Source organism: Amblyomma americanum, chromosome 5 (genome assembly GCF_052857255.1).
Source record: "Amblyomma americanum isolate KBUSLIRL-KWMA chromosome 5, ASM5285725v1, whole genome shotgun sequence".
NCBI classification, from domain to species: domain Eukaryota; kingdom Metazoa; phylum Arthropoda; class Arachnida; order Ixodida; family Ixodidae; genus Amblyomma; species Amblyomma americanum.
In genome coordinates this window covers 111956561-111975017 of record NC_135501.1, presented here as the reverse complement: position 1 = coordinate 111975017, position 18457 = coordinate 111956561, and the positions used below count along the sequence as shown (strand labels likewise).

At 47.3% G+C, this 18457-nt stretch overlaps 1 protein-coding gene across 1 annotated transcript; it reads right to left on the bottom strand.

The window, feature by feature from the left end:
• Positions 1–84: 84 nt before the first annotated feature.
• On the bottom strand, positions 85–9867 carry LOC144134121 (uncharacterized). The gene is made up of 5 exons (XM_077667097.1): positions 9822–9867; positions 8761–8773; positions 7826–7926; positions 2198–2401; positions 85–234 (listed from the first exon to the last, which is right to left on the bottom strand). The coding sequence occupies exons 1-5, from the start codon at positions 9865–9867 to the stop codon at positions 149–151; spliced, it is 450 nt and encodes a 149-aa protein (XP_077523223.1). The 3' UTR covers positions 85–148.
• Between the last annotated feature and the right edge of the window lie 8590 nt (positions 9868–18457).

Sequence of the window (18457 nt, the reverse complement as noted above, 5' to 3'; positions counted from 1 at the left end):
ACAAGATGTTGATTCGACCGCAGCGTCAAAATGTTCGTTGCTGGTTTCCAAAAAGCGATGATGAGAAGAGACCAGGCAGTAGATCACTTGCATTTTTACTAGAAACCCAAAACAGACATAAAACAGTTCAACTGGAGGAGCGTGCCACTCAGAGAGACTCCTTGACGCCAGTACTTCTGGATACAGAAGGCTGCTCTTTCTTGCTTTCCTTTGAAACCTGTTTAGGCTTTGGTGCTGTAAGAAAAACGAAAAAAAATGCCTTACTCTGAGGTAGTTGAATTAAACTTGTTGAGGACAAGGAGGGCGCATATCGTTTGGAACAAAAAACACAAAAAAGACACACGCTAAGAGAAAGTTTTTTCGTGTGTGGACTTTTCGTGTGTCTTTTCTGCGCTGTTGTTTCGCCCTTGTAATGATAATTTTATGACCTTTATTGATACTGTTTGATGATGTAAGCTTTGAAATGTCAGCACCAAATCAAAATATTCACCGTCCTATCACTTCCACAATAAAAGCTATGGCCATGCGGTAACTATTCCAGCGGAAAATGAAACCTGAAAAAAGAAATTGTAACTGTTTTTCCAGAAGGTATAGAACGGGTGGGCAGAGCTAGCTGATTCTAGATCTGATTAATACTATGACGCCACGCATATCTACCACTGCTACTGAAAAAATTAAAGTAGCCATAGCAGCCGATGAGTCATTGCGCGTTCTGCTTTGCCTATCTAAGTCACTGATGATGAGAGATAACTGGTAGATGAAAGGAAGGAAAGTTTACCAGAAGAATGTTCCAGTTGACTACCCTGCACCGGGTGATCATGCTTTGCAGCGCATCCTCTGATGGGACTCAGCAAGGCAATGCATCAGTGAATCGCACATTACTAATGTATTCTCCATTGACTCTTTTACCCCAGAGTTCCAACTCAGGCCTTTGAATACCTCCCTTAGGCAAAGGGAGAAGAGAACAGGAAGAAAGCAGAGTGGGACAGGGAACAAATGGGTGTTAATGGCATAATTGTCGAAATCCAGAACAAAAAGTGGGCTTGGGCAGGGCAAATAATGCGAAGGCATGATAACCGATGGTCGTTAACGGTAACGGAGTGGATTCCAAGAGGAGGCAAGCGTAGCAGGGAGCGGCTTTTCTTTGCGGCTGCCTTACGCACGAAAATTGTCATGCTTGCGCTGTGCATTGCCCACTGAAGCGGTTTGTAACTGGGATAGCCAACAATTCTGGACAAAAGCAATTTTGAGTGGGAAACCTTTGATGAACACAATTTTTCCTATGGTGGTCCATTCTTCTATGTAGCAAAGTCGTTTTTTTAGTGTTTATATCAGTCGCATCGAACATTTAAGACTACCATAAAAAGCAATGGGGAATTCTTTGGACGATAGCAAAAACTTAACAGAAAAAAATCTCAGACTGTCATCTGGGGATATGCGGATATATTGACTATTACTTTTAATATATCCGGAACAGCTGCTTAGAATTTTACAAGTTACAAAATTTTCGCCCCAGAATGTTGGACATACATTTAGCGAGGTGTATACGAAGAACACTGACATTTCGCCTCAGGTACTCGCAATGAAGTTAGTTTACGATTTCAAGAAGCTGCACTGTATGAAACTCTCGTTTCCTGGTACGAATCTAGAATGCGTTTGCCTTCAGGCTAGTTACGCAAATAACTTATTCACACTGAATCTAATTCCTAAACACACGACATAAATTACTGGCACATTTACTCAGGCACAACATAAAAACAATGTATATTATTAGCTGCATTTTTGCTTAGCCGTCATCACACCATTCAACTTCTAACTGCAATATAAAAAAAATAGGGTTCACCTGATAACCGATTGCGAATACAAAAATGGCTGCTAGTTTTTCTTTAGCCACAGTGTCTCGTTAACAGTTCACAGCAGCGTTAAAATGTATTCCAAATGATCTTAAGAGAGAAAGAGACAATGACCCAGTCGAAACGTTTGTTACGCCGGTGCCATGGCTTCAGGGCAAGACAGCTGCTGAATAGGTTCTCAATCGCCATGCCTTCGTGGCGACCATGAGCCCTTCTAGAAGCCGACGCCCCGCCATTGTTGGCCGAGATGCAACAGGAACACGTGGCGATGCTTTTCCACATGACCAGAAGGCATTGTAAGACTCTCCACAAGAAGACCTAAAGGCCAGGCGTCCACAGCTCACCGCTCTTTTTCGCCGGAGCCTTGGCCTTAGTCTTCACCTTGGGCTTGTGTTTTCCAGGCGGCGGGCAGTTGCAGACGTAGTCCTCCTTCCGAGGCCTCCCCGTGCCGGTGACGGAGGGGTTGCGTGCCTTGCGGCACTTGCAGCCGCGCTCACGCACCAGGCGGGCCGCCTCCTCGCGGGTCAGCAGGATCATTTTGTTGCCTCCTGTGAACAGCACCACACACCGGACGTGCCCTGTGTGAGCACCCAGGTGGCTGACTGGGTTGGAAACGACGTGAATGCACCTTTTGCCCGCCACCTTTTCGCCCCTTTTACTAGTGGGCCGGAGTACTGAACTGAGCTATTTGGAGCACACTTCTCAAAAGGCAGCACAAAAAAGAATTGGCAGTGGCTTAGCTCGGCTATGCCAGGATATACGTAGCGAAAGCGAAGGCATAGCTTGCTTAGCCTTGGTTAATCTTGATTGCAAGTCCAAATTAGTCTGGTTGTCTGGTTAGGTGTCGACACGTTGTTCGTGACGCGGTTGGTTACGTTACCAGTCACGTGGTTGGTCACGTGGTGTGGTGGGAATGCGAGCTCGGCAAAACTGCGAGTTCGTGGCCAGAGTAGCTTTCGCTACGATAAGAAGACAGACAGAAGGAAAGAAACAGGTAAAAGGATACTGGTGCTTATGAGTTCATATAATTAGCGACTCCTGAGCGCAGCGTATCTGGATTTACGCAGCCACCGTCGTCATTTAGGTGCGCGCCCTGGCTGCAACTCGCGTCTATTCATCAATCTTGAGTTCTTTGGTTCACCTTCCTTCTATTTGCACGCGGCAGTGACAGTGGCGCTGGTGGTGCCAGTCTAGACATGCCCGTGCACATTCTAGACTCAAGAATTCCCTTCAGTACGTCATGTTGTTTATGAGTCGCCCCCTGAGAGGCATTTAACAATGAAATGTTCCGAACGGTGGCAGGCAACCTAAATCGACCGCTCTAAGGACAGATTAGCTGAGGTAAACGCCGTCGCAGACGGGTCAGAGTATGTCGTGACAGAAAACTCCTCGGGCAAGTTGCTGCCTAATGTCAATTTTGTGGAGATGACACAAATGTTATGCTGATGTATCTCTGCGATGAATTAATCCAGATGGCCAGGTGTATGTGGGCTCTTTCATCTCTTTTTCAAGCGGCTTTCTCCTTTTTTTTTCTTTAGCGATTTTCCCGTGTCCCAACAAAATATCTTTGGCTACAATTTACTTTATTTTACGGAAATTCGAGCAGTCGGAACATCGCTGATGGGGAAAGTAATAGTTAAGAGATTGATTTTCTATTCTTTGAAGATGACTGCTAACCTGAAAATGTCGTGGCATATCACGTAATTTTTAGGGACTCTAAATTCTTGACTAGAAATCAATGGGACGCCCGTTGCTTCGATTAGAATTCTTATATCGACAAGTAGTTTGAGGTTAATGCGATACATATGCACCTGGCATATCTTAGCTGATGAAAACTGCCTCGCGCCGCCGCGATGGCTCATTGGTTACGGCGCTCGGCTGCTGACCCGAAAGAAGTTGGTTCGATCGCGGCCGTAGTGGTTGAATTCCCTCCTTAATCCCTTCTCTTACGGCGTGATTCAGGTGTCCGTCGAGATATGAGGCAGATTTTGTGCCATTTCGTTTCCCCAAGAACCAATTTTCAATTTTCAAATTCTCGAGGCGCATGTACTGTGCGATGTCAGTGCACGTTAAAGAACCCCAGGTGGTCGAAATTTTCGGAGCCCTTCACTACGGCGTCCCTCATAGCCTGAGTCACTTTGAGACGTTAAACCCGCATAAACCATAAACCAAACCGAAGCCTGCCTCGAGGTCTACGCAGCCGATTAGAAGATGTTCAGTGTTCGAAGCATATCGCACCTACTTATTAAGCTATCAGTTCTGATCCTCTCTTAATATTTCAGCATGTGGCCACTCTTAACAACTCTTAACTCACTCTGACCTCAACGATGGTGACGAAGGGCATGATCACTGCCAGTTTTGTGGCCATGTAATTGCTGCAATTTTTCACGGATGATAACAAGTCAACGCTGCCGCTATGACGAGCGGCCTGTACGCATGGAAAATTTTTATAGCATGCATAACCAGTTGTCGACTAGTGAAGATAACGAATGATATAAAAATTAATTTCATTGATGGTACCCGCCGTTTTCTTTAAGCGCAGAATAGTACTACTGTCATCAAAGAATATTCGATTCAGACAGCTTACTTTTATAGACGTCAAAAAAGGTGCTACGACATCCAGACCTAAGGGAACTGTTGGTCAGACAATAATTTCACTGCTGCACAATAATAATGCCGAAAGAAACCTTTCGAAACTCCTCAGTTAGAGCAGGGTTTAGAGCACACAGCACTGACACTGCATTTTGTGCGGATTCTTTTCCATTTCATTCTTTTGCCTCTGTGCCGTTGATCCGCGCTACCATTTATACCAGAGCTAGCGAACAACATTTCTTCCTTTGACGTCAAAGCCCTCAAGTCACAGGTGGAAGCTGATGATAAAAGAACGAAAGAATGGGTCATAAATTGAATCAGTCTAAAATTGTGCTCCTGAAGTACTGATAGACGGAAGCACTTCAGTAATCCTTGTCACACCTACAAGACACTGAGCGGAAGAAAGAACCTGAAGTTAAAGAAAACCTCTCATTTGGTGCGGAGACGCTTGAAGCCAGCCGCGCCAACGAATCCCTTCCTCTGGCGCAACTCAAAGTGGATGCTGCACTCCATCGTTAATGTAAAATTCATAATTGCTTGCCATTCATCCCAAGGTGGCCACTCTGTTAAAATTGGTCGCTTCCTGAAAAAAAAAAAACGGAACATTTAGCCTGGTTAGGGAACATTCAAATTAGGTGAGCTAACTCGTCGGTTTTCGCTTCGGGTTCGATTCGAGCCTGGTTTTCAAGGCCAAGCAGGCTTCAGACAGACTGGAGGAACCGCTGTGTGGGCGTTGGTGCTAGCACGCTAAAAAAATGGCAGTGGTTGAGCTCTGGTTAAACCTGGAGTGACGCGATAGCTACAGCTGGCCGAGTGGAACTTGCTCAGTTGAACGGCAGAGCCAGTCTTTCGTCGCTCCGTTTCGCTGGGCGTTCCCTTCTTCATCGTCCCACTTGACACGGCACATGCGCACAGCTGTAGCAGCTCGGTTTCGCAGCTGCTCCGCACCACGTGACTGGTCACGTGACCAACCACGTGATGAGCCACGGTGCCGCGCCACCGGCAGCTGCTCCACACCACGTGACCAACCACATGACAGCGCAGCGGCGCCGCCATCGCCACGGAGCCGCCACGCTGAAGGCTCGAAATGCTACCGTAATGTAGCTATGGCTACAAAAAATTATGTTAAAAGGGCAATAGGATAGCGATGTGTTCTGTATCTGTTGCGCACGGATTGAAATTGATGACAACAACGACATCGAAGGTACAGTGCGAGAAACTGGCAGTTAAACGAGCAAGGTGTTGGGCTACGGCGATGACGTATAATGATGTAACCCAGTGGCTGGCGAAGCTATCTGTTTGCGCCCCAACGGGCTCGAAACCTACTGGCAGTTATGAGGTGCTTTTTTTTTTGAGGTCAAGCAGGCTCGAGACCAAGATGATGAAATCGGGGAGGGGGGGGGGGGGCTTAGTGGAAGAATACTGAAATTAGATGCCAGAAGGCGATCATGGCACGCTGTACAAAGTGGACGCTATGTTGCCATGTTCGTACGCTTTAATGCAAATCACAGTGGTTTGACGCGCCTAGGGGGAATTCCTGTACAAACTGAACGACGTTAAATGAATGGGTTGTGGACATGAGTCACGTCATCGTCTATCGTCGCGCTTTTCCGATGGCCAGAATGCTTGAATTGTCATCCTCTTTGCAGCAGTTTAGCATTTTTTCTCGCATGTGCACGAACATATCCTTCGACCTTAACCGCTGTAAAGACCGGCAACCAACTACAGCGCGACTCTTGGCGCGGCCCGTTACATCTGGAGGCTCGCCATATTGTCGCAATATCGAGACATCCGCTCAGTTTTCTATAGCTCACGAGTGGCATACTCCAATGTGCATCATGAACACATGATGTAGGCCTCTGGGTGCGAGATAGCATGTCTGTGAGAGTGCACTGAAAAGAAACTGAAAAAAAAAGTACAGCGCAGCGAGCCATGGAAATGAAAATAGTAGGTGTAAGCTCGAGACAGGAGGATACCAGAATGAATCTGTGAACCAACGCGGGTTAATGAATATATAGCTCGAATAGCCAGAAATGGGCGTGGCACGGCATGCAGTTTGCAGGCAAGCTAGCAGATGGTTGCTTAGGATAACGAAGTAGACTCCAAGTAAAGCAAAGCTAGCAGAAGGCGGCGGAGATGTAGGCATATGCGCACGAGATGGATTGAGAAGTTTGCAGGGGTAATGTGGCTGCAGCTAGTTCCCGAAACACTTGAACAAAGGTGGGAGAGGCCTTTGTCCTGCATTCAAAATATGCTGATGATGATTATTATTCTGGTAGCCGCCTTTTTCTGTGCGCTCTGTTCGCTGCCAGGCGTACCCTTTCATGGACGGACTGAAGCTCCAGGACGCCGTGTGTGCCTGTTACATGCATTTTGCATGATGAGGCCCGAAAAGTGAGGCAGCGCTAACGGCGGCTATCGGAAGCTGCGCCTCAGGCAGGGAATTGAGTGCACCGCAAAATATTTCCGCGGGGATGGAAAACGCAAGGAATCGCGCTCTTTACACCCTCTGAGACACGCCATCTCGTACCCAAGGGGCAGATGTCACTGACACAAAATCGGAGCACGTCGCTTAAGCGCTGTCAACAATGTGTGAAAGATTCCACTTGTTGCTAAGTCAGTCGGCCATTCTGGTGGCTCATTTCGCCCGACGTTGGTGGCACTTAACAACTTTTTGGCGCTTTCCAGAAAGTTTGGAATGCGGATGCAGTGGTGCCCTAGGAATGTTTTCATTACGCCCCGAAGCACAGCAGGATTCTTTGTGGCTTTCACGAAGCCGTAGAGTGCCACTCACCACTCGTAAATGAAGGAAGGCAATCTTGGCACAATACGATGTGGACATGCACATGTGCGACCAAAGAGGGCTGGTGTGATCACCCAAGACCCATAAAGCCTTTGATCAGGGCTAGTAGGAAAGAGCGCGTCATTGCACTTAATAAAAAGTATGCACTAGTTTTCCTTATGTGGTCGAGTACGTGGCCAGTGGGAATATAAAAGATTACCCAGAACTGTAGAATAACTGCGCAGCTGCGTTCAGTGACTCCGTATTGATCGGAGTGATTGACCACCGCAGTGGTGGCCTAGTCGTTTAAGCATCCGCACTGCATGCGAGAGGTCCGAGGTTCGATCCTCAATGCCGGAGTGTACTCACCGGTGATACAATGGGTACATGCTTTCGTTTGGCCTGGTTCGCGGCTTCATAGGATGAAATGTTTAGAAAATGGTTATCTAACCCCACCATGGGTAGACGAAAAACACTGCGCTATCGAATTCTTTGTTACCAGATGTCCTTTAACAATAAAAGTGTATCCTAATCATTATCGAAGTGATCGATCTTGTTTAGGTTAGAAGTAAGGTCGAAGCAAACGTAGGGTACTCACCAAGCCTGCTGACTAAGGTGAAGGCGGCCCATGCCACCACGATGACCCCACCGAAAAAGCCGACGGTAATGAGAATGCTTTTGCGGTCCCATACCATCGGCCTGCGATTTAGAGCGGATCATCGTATTAAGGCGGGCCCACACTGCGGATAGCTTGACTACTCAAGTCTTCGCTCGCCACGATGGTTCAACGACTTTGGCGTTTGGCTGCTGAGTCCAAGGCGCTTTGCAACTGAACCGCTGTGGTGGCAGCACGTCTATGGAGGCGAAATGCAAAGAGGCAACTGTGCGATGACAGCCCACACTATAAACAGCAGGCAGTTGAAATTAATCCGGAGCCTGCCATTACGGCGTCCACACCTAACCCTCGCAGTGCTTTAGTAATCCATACCATTATCGAATATGGGCCAAAGAGTTTCCCACCACAGTAGCAAGGGATGATGTAAGGCTGCCTTTGTTGAGCCAGCGAGGAAATCTTGCCAGGTACACGTAGTTTAGAGCTCGTGGCACCCAGAATCGCTGCTGTTCAATTTGGCGCACAGATCCGCGATAAACGACATATGGCGTTCACCTTCCTTGGCTTTACGTGACAATGAGACCTTAAGCTTTCCATTTCGTGACGTAAGCTTTATTCATTCGTGCGTGACTGAATCATGGCGAAACGATGGAGTGACCGCTCTTCCAGAGCTCCCAAGGAAAGATTCATTTTGAGCGCAGGACTACCGAAAGCTTTTTCATTGAGTTTATCATAGTTTCATAGAGCTGCAGTCAGTGTGTGGTGTCCTATGCTGGTTCTGTGTCTTAATCCGTCCAAGAATAAATCAAGTGCTCTGTTCATTTTTATCTTTCTTAAATGGAGAATCGATTCGTACAGTCTATCAATGAAGACAAACGCATTAGGATAGGTTGCGGACAAATGAAGGTGAAAGTACTTACATTTCATCGAAAGCTGAAAGTGAAAGCAGAACACACATTAACTCTATAAGAATGATTGGTAGGAGTAGTAAATAGTCTGGGCTAGCTTCATATTTTAAGAATAGAATGTAAATATAAGACCTTAGCTGTGCAAAGAAATACATAGCTAAAAGCGACACCACATAAACCATACATAGGGCTTTTTCTTTCGCAAAGAATAGCTAGTCGCAGGCGTCTGCGATTCGTCTGCTGCCTTGCGGGAAACGCCTGTTTGGTAGGGAACTCAAAAAATATAACTGCTTTCCAGGCATCGCCAACAATGACCTGACGTCTCGCCGTGCCGATGTCACAAAACCGGAGAGTCTTTTTAACTTAAGGACTTACCGCGGTGGCTCACTAGATAATGCGCTCGGCTGCTGAGCCCAAGGCAGTGGCAGTACCCTCATTTCGATGGAGGCGAAATGGGAAAGATGGACGTGTAATGTGTGGCAGCCAGTACACGTTAATAGTCCCGGGGGGGGGGGGGGTCGAAATTATTTCGATGCCCTTCACTAGAGGGTCTCTCATAGCCCATGTTCAGGTTTGGGATGTTAAACCCGTCACACCATGCTGTAACAGCACTTCATATCACACCATACCTTACCGCATCATAATATAACATAAAATAGGATGCCATCCCGCAAACATACGCCACACAAGATATACCGCACGTCGTACCCGCCATACGCCGGAATTATGCTATAGAAAGCAATCATGACGCGCACGAAGTTGCCATGGCAGTTGGCAAGAGGGAGTGCCACTTGTACTACTGAAACTCAATAACATGGAAGAAAAAAAGACTGTCTATTGGCGCTGCGAATCATGAACGGCACAGCAAACGAAGTGCTTCCTGAGAAAACTGAAATCTCGCACATATTTGCAACAGGGCTAAGGGAAGTTGATCGGAGACCGGTAACACGAGCATTTGCAGCACAAGTGTTAAACAAGTCTAGGCTCCCGTCTGCAGACCAAATGCGAGCCGACTTATAAGACCTCAAGGCGTTCCAGGAGAAAGAGAAAGGCTGATAGCAAAAAACACCCACGTTTCTCGTTCTGGCCATCGTTGTCCTTGGTATCGCCAGCTTCCATCGCGACACAGTGTTTGGAAAGTCGAAGCGTCGTTTTTGTCTTCTTCTGAGACGGGGCGACGGAATCGCGCGATGCGAAGCCGAAGTCGAAGGCAAGAGCGAAACACAATAACTACAACTCTCAGCGTGGGTAACCATTCCGAAGCAAATAACACTACGGAGGCTATAAATTCCAACTGTGCAGAAATTGCAGTACACGCAATACGCGAGTGACAGGTCAAACACAATGCACCAGCTCTTTGGCAAGGGCCGCCAAAGTAATGTCCGTGGACCTCGTAGACCAGCTTACCTTGGTCCGCCAGACGCAAGTATATACGTATAGTTTATAGGTATTCTCCCGCGCTCCTCGGTTTCGGTGACTGTTTACGTCCTTCATATATATGTTGTTGTTTTTGTGACCTCAAAAGCGATGACACATAACTACGGTTGGGGATTGGCCAAGGTTTGGCGAGGATCCAAATAGGAGAAAATTCACTGCTAAATATAAATAGAGGAGTCTGTGAATATAAATAGGAATTTTGAGAGATCTTGAGGAAATCGGAATGAAAATCGTGGAAACAAGCGGAACGAAAGAAATTTCAAATGAATATATCTATAAATAAATTCATTTTGAGAGAAAAGTAAAGGCAATGAAAAGGTAACACAAAAAATATCCCGGTTTCGATGACATACCTGTGAAGAAGTTCACATACCTGCCTTAGGGCATGCCTTTTGACGGTTGCACCGAAGGATAGGAGGACGGGAAGAGTAAACGGCAGCCCTTATTGAGCGAGAGGATTTTGCAAAAAAACTGAATTCTCTGCCGTGCAAACCGCCAGCAGTAGAAGAGGAAATGGTCTAAGGATTCCACGTCCCCGAATGACGCACATAGATTTGACGGTGTGAACCCAGAACGCCACAAATAAATATTGAGGCGACGAATCCTGCAGAGCAACATCGTCATGGAAACCTCATATTGCCTTGAACCGCATGAACGTATGTTCCATGGCAATTTTAAGTGATTAAAGTCCGCTGTAGCAAGGAGGGCTCATGGCTCAGGTACTGGTGTATTTGGTACCGTTCATAACGGGTCGTGGTCAGCAGGGTGAGGTTCGGAACGACATGGTGAACAGGCCCATTGTTGGCTGATTTGGCTAAGAAATCGGCCACCGAATTTGAAATAATGCCACAGTGCCCTGGGATTCACTGAAAACGAACTTCTTGCACATGAAGGGGCACAAAGTACATTAGGGATCGGTACAAGAGACTAGTTTACGAGCTTTCAAGCGGTGCCAAGACTGAGAGACAGTCAGAAAGAATGGTTACCTGAGTAATATTTCGGGGAACTTTTTGAAAATTCAGCAGCAAAAATTGGTGTATAATCAGGGACCCAGATAGAATAACACCAATCTAGTGCTTAGGAATAAGCAGCTACTGCGGCTTTTTCGTCTTTTTTAGAGGATACTGTGAAAACAACAGCATGGCTCGGATACTGGGAGAGATATTCCTCCAGGAGACCATTTAACAGATTGGCAGATAAGTGCTTTGCATATAGCGGCAGCGTTTGATCGAAGCAAACAGCTACTGCTGCCTGCACTATGCTAACGCATTGCACGGACCTAAGTGAGACTGCAATTCTTGACAACAGGTACTCCGTAAAAACAAATTTAGGCAGTTTGCAGAGCGGCCAGTGTTTATCTAGAAACAAAGCTGGGTCAGTAAAAAAAATTAGAGGAGCCACTCCAGGAATAGGCTCAAGTCCCCGTAAGAAGGTGCGCACTGTGTGAAGCTGGAAGCGAGAGGTCCAGCCCCTCACTTTCCTTTCCTTGTCTATTCTATAGTTGAGAGGCTGAGGTTGCTATTACCGACTGGTGGGATTCGCCTTGCAAATATTCTGCTGTTAATTGCTCCATCGTAGGGACACTTAAAGGCTACCTAAAATCGGAAATTTACGCTAGAGATCGGTGACTTGGCAGGTCTTCGTTGGCATGCGCACAGTGCCAATAATACTCATTAACTGCTGCTATCACCATCGGGAGTCTGGGGCACAGTCTGGAAGGAAGAGAGAGAGAATCCCTTTAATGAAAAAAAACAACAGAGAATTAGCCTGCGCTTAAAAATCTGGCATGCTGCTCTGCGTGGGAAGGGAATTTGGGAGACAAAAGCGGAAGGAGAGCGGTGCGGAAAAGGTAATACAAAACCATTAAAAAGGGGAGCATATAAAAAGCAGCCATTAAATGCATACTAAGGTGCATCGGCGAGTAATGATGTTACATATGAAATGATGAGGTGCATAGTCTGACAAATGGGCTAACAAAGCCCACTGAGTGAAGAATGTATGATGATAACATGTAACAAATGATCAATGTTGTAGAAGGAATCTGAGCGCTGCTTGGCACTCGTTTAAATTAAAGTGTACTGTTTTTTATTGTAGTTCTTTTTTTGAAACAGGATCTCAAAAATGAATACTTGGTAGAAGAAGGGAAGAGGTGCATTTAGCATGGCCTGGTGTTACAGTCGGCAACATAAAAACAAGGACGAAAGATCGTATGCGAGGAGAATAATGCGTGACTTTCTGAATGAGCCAGCGATCGAGCTGCCTTCAATTCCGCTTTTATTTGTAGATAAAGAAAGTGAACCACTCGAGGAGGGCCACCAGACACTGAACTGACCAAAATATTGAATATTTAGTGGTCGAACTGTAGTACAAGCGTGAGGCCGCTTAGAGACCACGCGAACTTACCTCGAATTACAGTCCAGGTACTGCGATGGGTGTTAATGTCGCTGCATTTCGCATGTGAAGCTTTCGCATTAGAATTGCGCACATTGCTTGATTGCTTTATATCTCGAAATGTGAAGAGTGAACCCATCCTCAATTTATCTTCCAGCCATTCGAGAACAGTACAATGGGTTATTGCACAGCGGTCTCTCGCGTATGCAATTTTAGTTCCTGGCATAAGACAAACATAATCTTTAATGAATTTTGTCATTGAAGTTATGCTAAAGCTATAAATACACATTTAAAGCCTATTCACTCAGTGCGTGTGAATACGAATTGTGATCAGCATAAGTACAGTGTTGATCGAATGAATTCAGTGGAATACAGTAGATGTGAGTACATTTCAGTTAGGGAGTAAATTGCTGAGTAGTATCCACTTGTTCACATGCATACACGGTTTTAGGTGGCTGCGCACATGTGGATGGTAATTATTAATTACTAACCAATTCATTGTCAGGGGAATATTTGCGGATTGATCAAACAGGAGCACTTTTATAGCCATTTGCCCGCAAAAGAGTCGCCGTATGCACAAAATCTGAAGGTCCTATATGACATGTCTATATGGCCAACAGCAACAAGAAGAACGCTGACTGTCGAGGGCTTCCCAGTGCTTTTTTTCGCTGATGCCCGCGCATTCCGTAACATATTTGGTGGCAGCGGTGGGATTCCACAGATACGTTTCCAGAACCCAGCACCGTACGCGGCCGACAGCCGGGTTCCGCCACCACCTTGCGACGAAGGAGAACCTTCAGGAGCGGATGGTGCCGACAGCCCCTGGGGCCGTATTTGGAGTTTGTGTCATAATAAAAAGCGTCACAATCTTCCGCAGCGGCCACACCTGATTGGTCGAACCGCCGGAAGCGGATGTCGGTTCGGTTGAGACTCTGAACGGCGGCAGAATGTCACTGCATCTCGGTTGCCGCGTGGAAACGTCTAGCGGCGCTTTTGCTCTTTGCCGACAGTTTAGTTGCCCATCGGATTTCACTGTAAATGGGTAATATGAAAGTTGATTTATTTGCCCATTTGACTTCGACAAATAGATACAATAGTTCAGATACTCTTTTACGTACCGTAAAGGCCGGATGTGTACTTAAAGAAGAGAATATTTTAATCACTACGCATGACTTTTCAGTGACAGAAGGCGGCCTCTAAAACCGTCGATCGCCTATAAGGTAAATAAAGGGCAGCTTGCTTGTTCTCATAACGCGGCGTTTTGCATTTATCTCGAGGAAAATGAAACGGAGAGGAAAATTTGCAGCATGCACTCACTCGCTGCACAATGCGCGCTCCGTGCCGTGCTGAACCAAGCCGCCGTGGCGAATTGCCGTCTGCAACACCGATGAACGTAATTTGGCGCTGTTATCGGACGGTTGTGCAGACGGTAATTTAAGTTTCTAATTTCTTTTTTTGCAGATACTGCAAGAACCGCGAGATGCCGCTGATACGTTTAATTTTGCTGCCGCCAATAAATAAAAGGAATGAGCCTTCTGGCTATGTTTCTCTTCATAGATGTGTCGGGAGGCTTCGCCGACGAAGTTTTCACAAGTTCGCCATGGTACGAAGCGCAGGCATGCCCACACTGACGCTTGAAAACTAACTTGCAAGCTAACTCGCCAGCTCAATACAGAGCCACACCACTGCGGCTATCGAGAACAGCAAGGGACGCCGAAAAACCACCTCTGGCTTGTCAAACGCGTCGCTGTAGCTGCGTGTCGCTGGCGACTGACCATCCGTGTACATGAGCGGTTTCACGCTGCCAGACATTGCAAACAATCGTGATGCAGGATGTTTCAACAGCTAATAGAGCGTTCTAGAATAGGAAATGCTCGTTTGCACGCAGTAAACGCAAGCAATTTCAGAGTCATTCTGTTTTATATTACATCCTTTAACAAACGCAGACGATATAACTCCGGTGATAGTGGCGCCATCCGGTTTGAATGAGGAGAACAATTTCTACAACAAGCCGGTGCTCGTTAGGCCTAGAAGCTACTGAATCGTCCAGCGAAATTAAAAACAGGCAAAATTTATCATGCGTCCAATTTGTTACAGTCAAGGTAAGACGAAGCGAAAGCCCTGTATCCTATTTATAGCCAAATCACGTGCCGAAGAAAGCAATAACACCGATGAGTTCACGTCGAAGCGAGAGACTCCGCTTCAGAGCGTGCCACCATGTTGGCTGTCCTTGAGTATCTGCTGCTAGAGGAGCGTACGCTATGTGTCTGACGTCACCATCCGATTCCTTTGACCCTTTTCGCTGCATCCAAACCACCACATCCGCTTCCGGCGTTTAGACCAATCAGGTGTAGCCGCTGCGGCAGATTGACGCTTTTTATTATGACAAACTCGGAATACGGGCACTGGTGTTCTAAACAGCTCAGCCTGTTCACTCGGCAGCTGCATGCCGGCGTCCAGCGCCTTATGGACAGACCGCGTCTCGCAGCGGATGGACGCGTGGAATGCCCGATTGGCTGCACGCGCTGGGGAGGTTGACGCGCCCCGGTGCGAGGTCCGCCGCCGAGTGCTGGCAGACCTGAGCCCAGACAGACCACTGACTTCGGGCCTCAACGCTGAGTCCGACGCTGTTCCCGTCGGGTCTCTGGGCCTAGCCGAGAACGGCGGGCACGATGCGGGCGCGTTCTCTTCGCTGTGTCCCTTGGGGCCAGTGGATCTGCTCACTTTTGATGGCACCAGCCCGTGGTTTGCCTACCGCATCCAGATGGATGCCATCACGAAGGCGCAACTCTAACTTCTAGGCTTATAGTCTTCTTGCGGGCCTTCACGCCGACAACTACAGCGTGTCTTGTCACCCCAGGGTGCAATACCAGCGTCTTAAAACTCGCCGCCAGGAGTCCGGGGAATCCTATCCTGACCTTGCAACAACCACTGAGTGAGTCGGCTTGCTGTTGCTGCTGGGCGCACCGTCGCATATCGTGCACGTAATCGGGACCGAGGCGTTCCAGGATGCGATCTGGGACCTCGAGGCACTGCGTTTCGGTCACTTGGTGTAGCCTGATTTGCACAGCGCCGGCATGACGCTAGCTATTGAAAGGGGACGCGTCTCTAAACGGGCCCCTACGGGGTAACGGTGTCTTCATCGTCTGCCGGGCGCGCCATCGTGGAGCGGGCCCTTCGGATTGCTCGCATGGCGCCGCATGCCTTAAAGGGTGTGCTACGTGGAAGCGCACGAATGGCGGAGTTATCTTCAACTGGCGACGTTTTCCGAGGTGTCACCTGCTTTCGCTGCGGACAACGAGGGGCGACCTCCAAGAAGAAAGTTCCACTACGAAACTCGCGCGGCGAAAAATCTCTCGCGATTCGCACTGCTGCGAATTCGTAGCACAGTCCTCCATGCGAGGAAGGGGCGAACGCTGTCGGCGCGCACCGCTATCGGGCTAGGCTGGCCATGCGCAGTGTATAGGCGTCGCTGTGATGCTCTCACTACTCGAACTGGCTGCCGGGCGCAAAAAGAGCGGCCACAGCATACCACCAAATAGCACACAAAATCGCCTAAAAAAAGCGCCGCAGGCACCGGCATCGTACCCAGCATGTTCGAGTAGCAGCCGTGCCAAAGTACTGCTTTGGCCGGCCGTTACGTATCTTGATTCTTGACACAGGAGTTTATGTATCCTTCGTAAGCCATTCGTCCCCGTTAGCCTCACAAGACATAATTTCAAAGGAGACATACACCTTGCATAGTTCTAATGTTGTTCATATACACTCTCTGGGGCAGACGTGACAACGTAGGTTTTCGGAGCGCAATTACTCGCTTCTGAATCCTGTAAATGCTTCCGCATTGTAGCTAATGCTAGAAAAGTAATTTAAAGCATCCTTTAGGCTATTTGCATTACGATTAGCGATCCCCGGGTTCATTAAGGAAAGGGAAAACTTGCATTCACTTCACTTCAGAAGCCGCCGCGCTACGCTCGGCGTCGGCAGCTCTTTCAAGTGACGCCTCGCGCTACAAGGATATGTACTGCTAGCTTGGCAATGGCTGCAAAATTGCGCTCGAATCGGGGCGAAGGCCGCCGGCGGCGGCAGCCATTGGGGAAGGCGGGTACAAGAACCAGCAGTTCAGCGCGCCGATTGTCGGTCGCCGGGCGAAAGCATCTAACCAAGCTAGATCGGGGGCGAATAGCCAGTTTTCGCGCCCAGTGCGCGAAGTTCGCGGGTTATTCGAAGGTTGATCGCTCCTTGGAGGTCGGCCTCCAGGAACTGTGCTGGCACCTCTGCCTCAGTAGCGGACCAAGAAGGACTCGGGCTCGCAGGTTTCCTCGAAAGTCCCCAAGATGCGCTATTCGGAGGTGTTGCACTTGTGTTCAGTTACGTCTGTTCCTTACAGCGCTTTCACACGCGCCTTCTTCCTTTCCGAGTCTTCCCAAAAATGTACACAAAACGATCTGCAGCACTATGTCCTACAGTTATTTTATGAGTTTTATCCTTGTTTTCTTCTACAGGCCTTTGTGCCTAGCGGATCATGGAACATCATCTTATTACGTATATCATAAACGGTAGCAAACGTCCTTTTCGATAAGGACGTCGCAAGTTCAAATCGACTGGCGGGAGTAATTTTCAACCAAAGTTTCTCTTTGGTAAACGAATTTTTTGGGAACGGACGAATTTCAGCATAGCCAGAAAGAGGCCGAGAATACATGTATGCTGAGAAGAATAACTGGATGAATTTTTCCGCAGTGTTCTTTCATATGCTTCTGATTTTGGTGATAGCGGCAAGGCATGACAATTTGTAAGAGAAAATTATCTCGGGCCAGCAGTGACCGCAATTATATCCGCAATGACCGAGCTAGGACAATCGTGTTAGGTGCATTGCTTTTGGCAGATAAGCTCAGGACATGAATAGCAGCTGAACAGACTCGGGGTAACGAAAAGGATTGAAATTCTAGACAACGCATCGAGCTTTGGAAAGCAGAATAAGAAGGGTGACATTAAGACACATGAAGGGAGCCAGTGGTGCATGTTTGTGTCTCACTGATTAGAAATGATATACAACCGCCCAAAGAAACACTGTACACTCATTTTTAATCACATTTTGTAATCAATTTTCACTATCACGCCGATGCTGAGCGCGATGGCCTGCATCAGGCGGGACGTAGTGCAGTGCTTTGAATATTGCAGAAAATCTCCGAATGCGAACATTTTTGAAATTTCGCTTAATTTTGATCAGTACAGCTGAACGTTTAATCACACTTGCGCTTTTGGGCGAGGCATCCGAAAGTCATGTCTCATCAGAAGCGTGAAATATATCTGCTTTTCGCAATGGTTTTTGTTTTGTCCAGAAGCCAATCTAACTAACCAGTTATGCACCGTTAGTGTCTCGAAATAGAATAATACATAGCTATTCTCCCATGGACGAAATAATGAATAGTATTTGAATATACGGCATCCCCACTGAAGATGGTAGAATGCGAAAGCTGTTCAGAATAGTTAAAAGTGTGGCCATAAACGAAGTAGCGTGAAGCAATAGGTGTTGCCCATGCCGAAATAAACGAGAAGCTGCATGAGCCTCAAAATCGAGAGTTGACAACCGAAAATGGCAAGAGAAGTGGGATGCATACTTCATTTCCATTTTGTTTAAAGAATTCGTAGTAACCGTGAATTCTATCATTAACCTGAAGTTCAACATAAGCCGTTTAAAAATACCATCTAGATCTGGATGGGCCACTTCCTAATATAGCCGTGTTTAAAATTTTCGGTTCAGCAACGCCAAAAACGGTACATTAACCGCGTACACAGCAAATTTTATGGCCGTTCGTGCAGAATCGAATAACACTAGCGAATCGCTAGTATTTCATTTTTGTTTTATGAAGATTTACACCGA

Excerpts from the sequence above, each read along its gene's own strand:
- LOC144134121 (XM_077667097.1), bottom strand. The coding sequence starts at position 9,867 with ATGGAAGCTGGCGATACCAAGGACAACGATGGCCAGAACGAGAAAC. Across the intron at positions 2,402-7,825 it reads CACCTTAGTCAGCAGGCTTG|GAGGCAACAAAATGATCCTG; the intron begins GTGAGTACCCTA and ends TGCTGTTCACAG. Across the intron at positions 235-2,197 it reads GGCTCCGGCGAAAAAGAGCG|CACCAAAGCCTAAACAGGTT; the intron begins GTGAGCTGTGGA and ends TTTTTCTTACAG.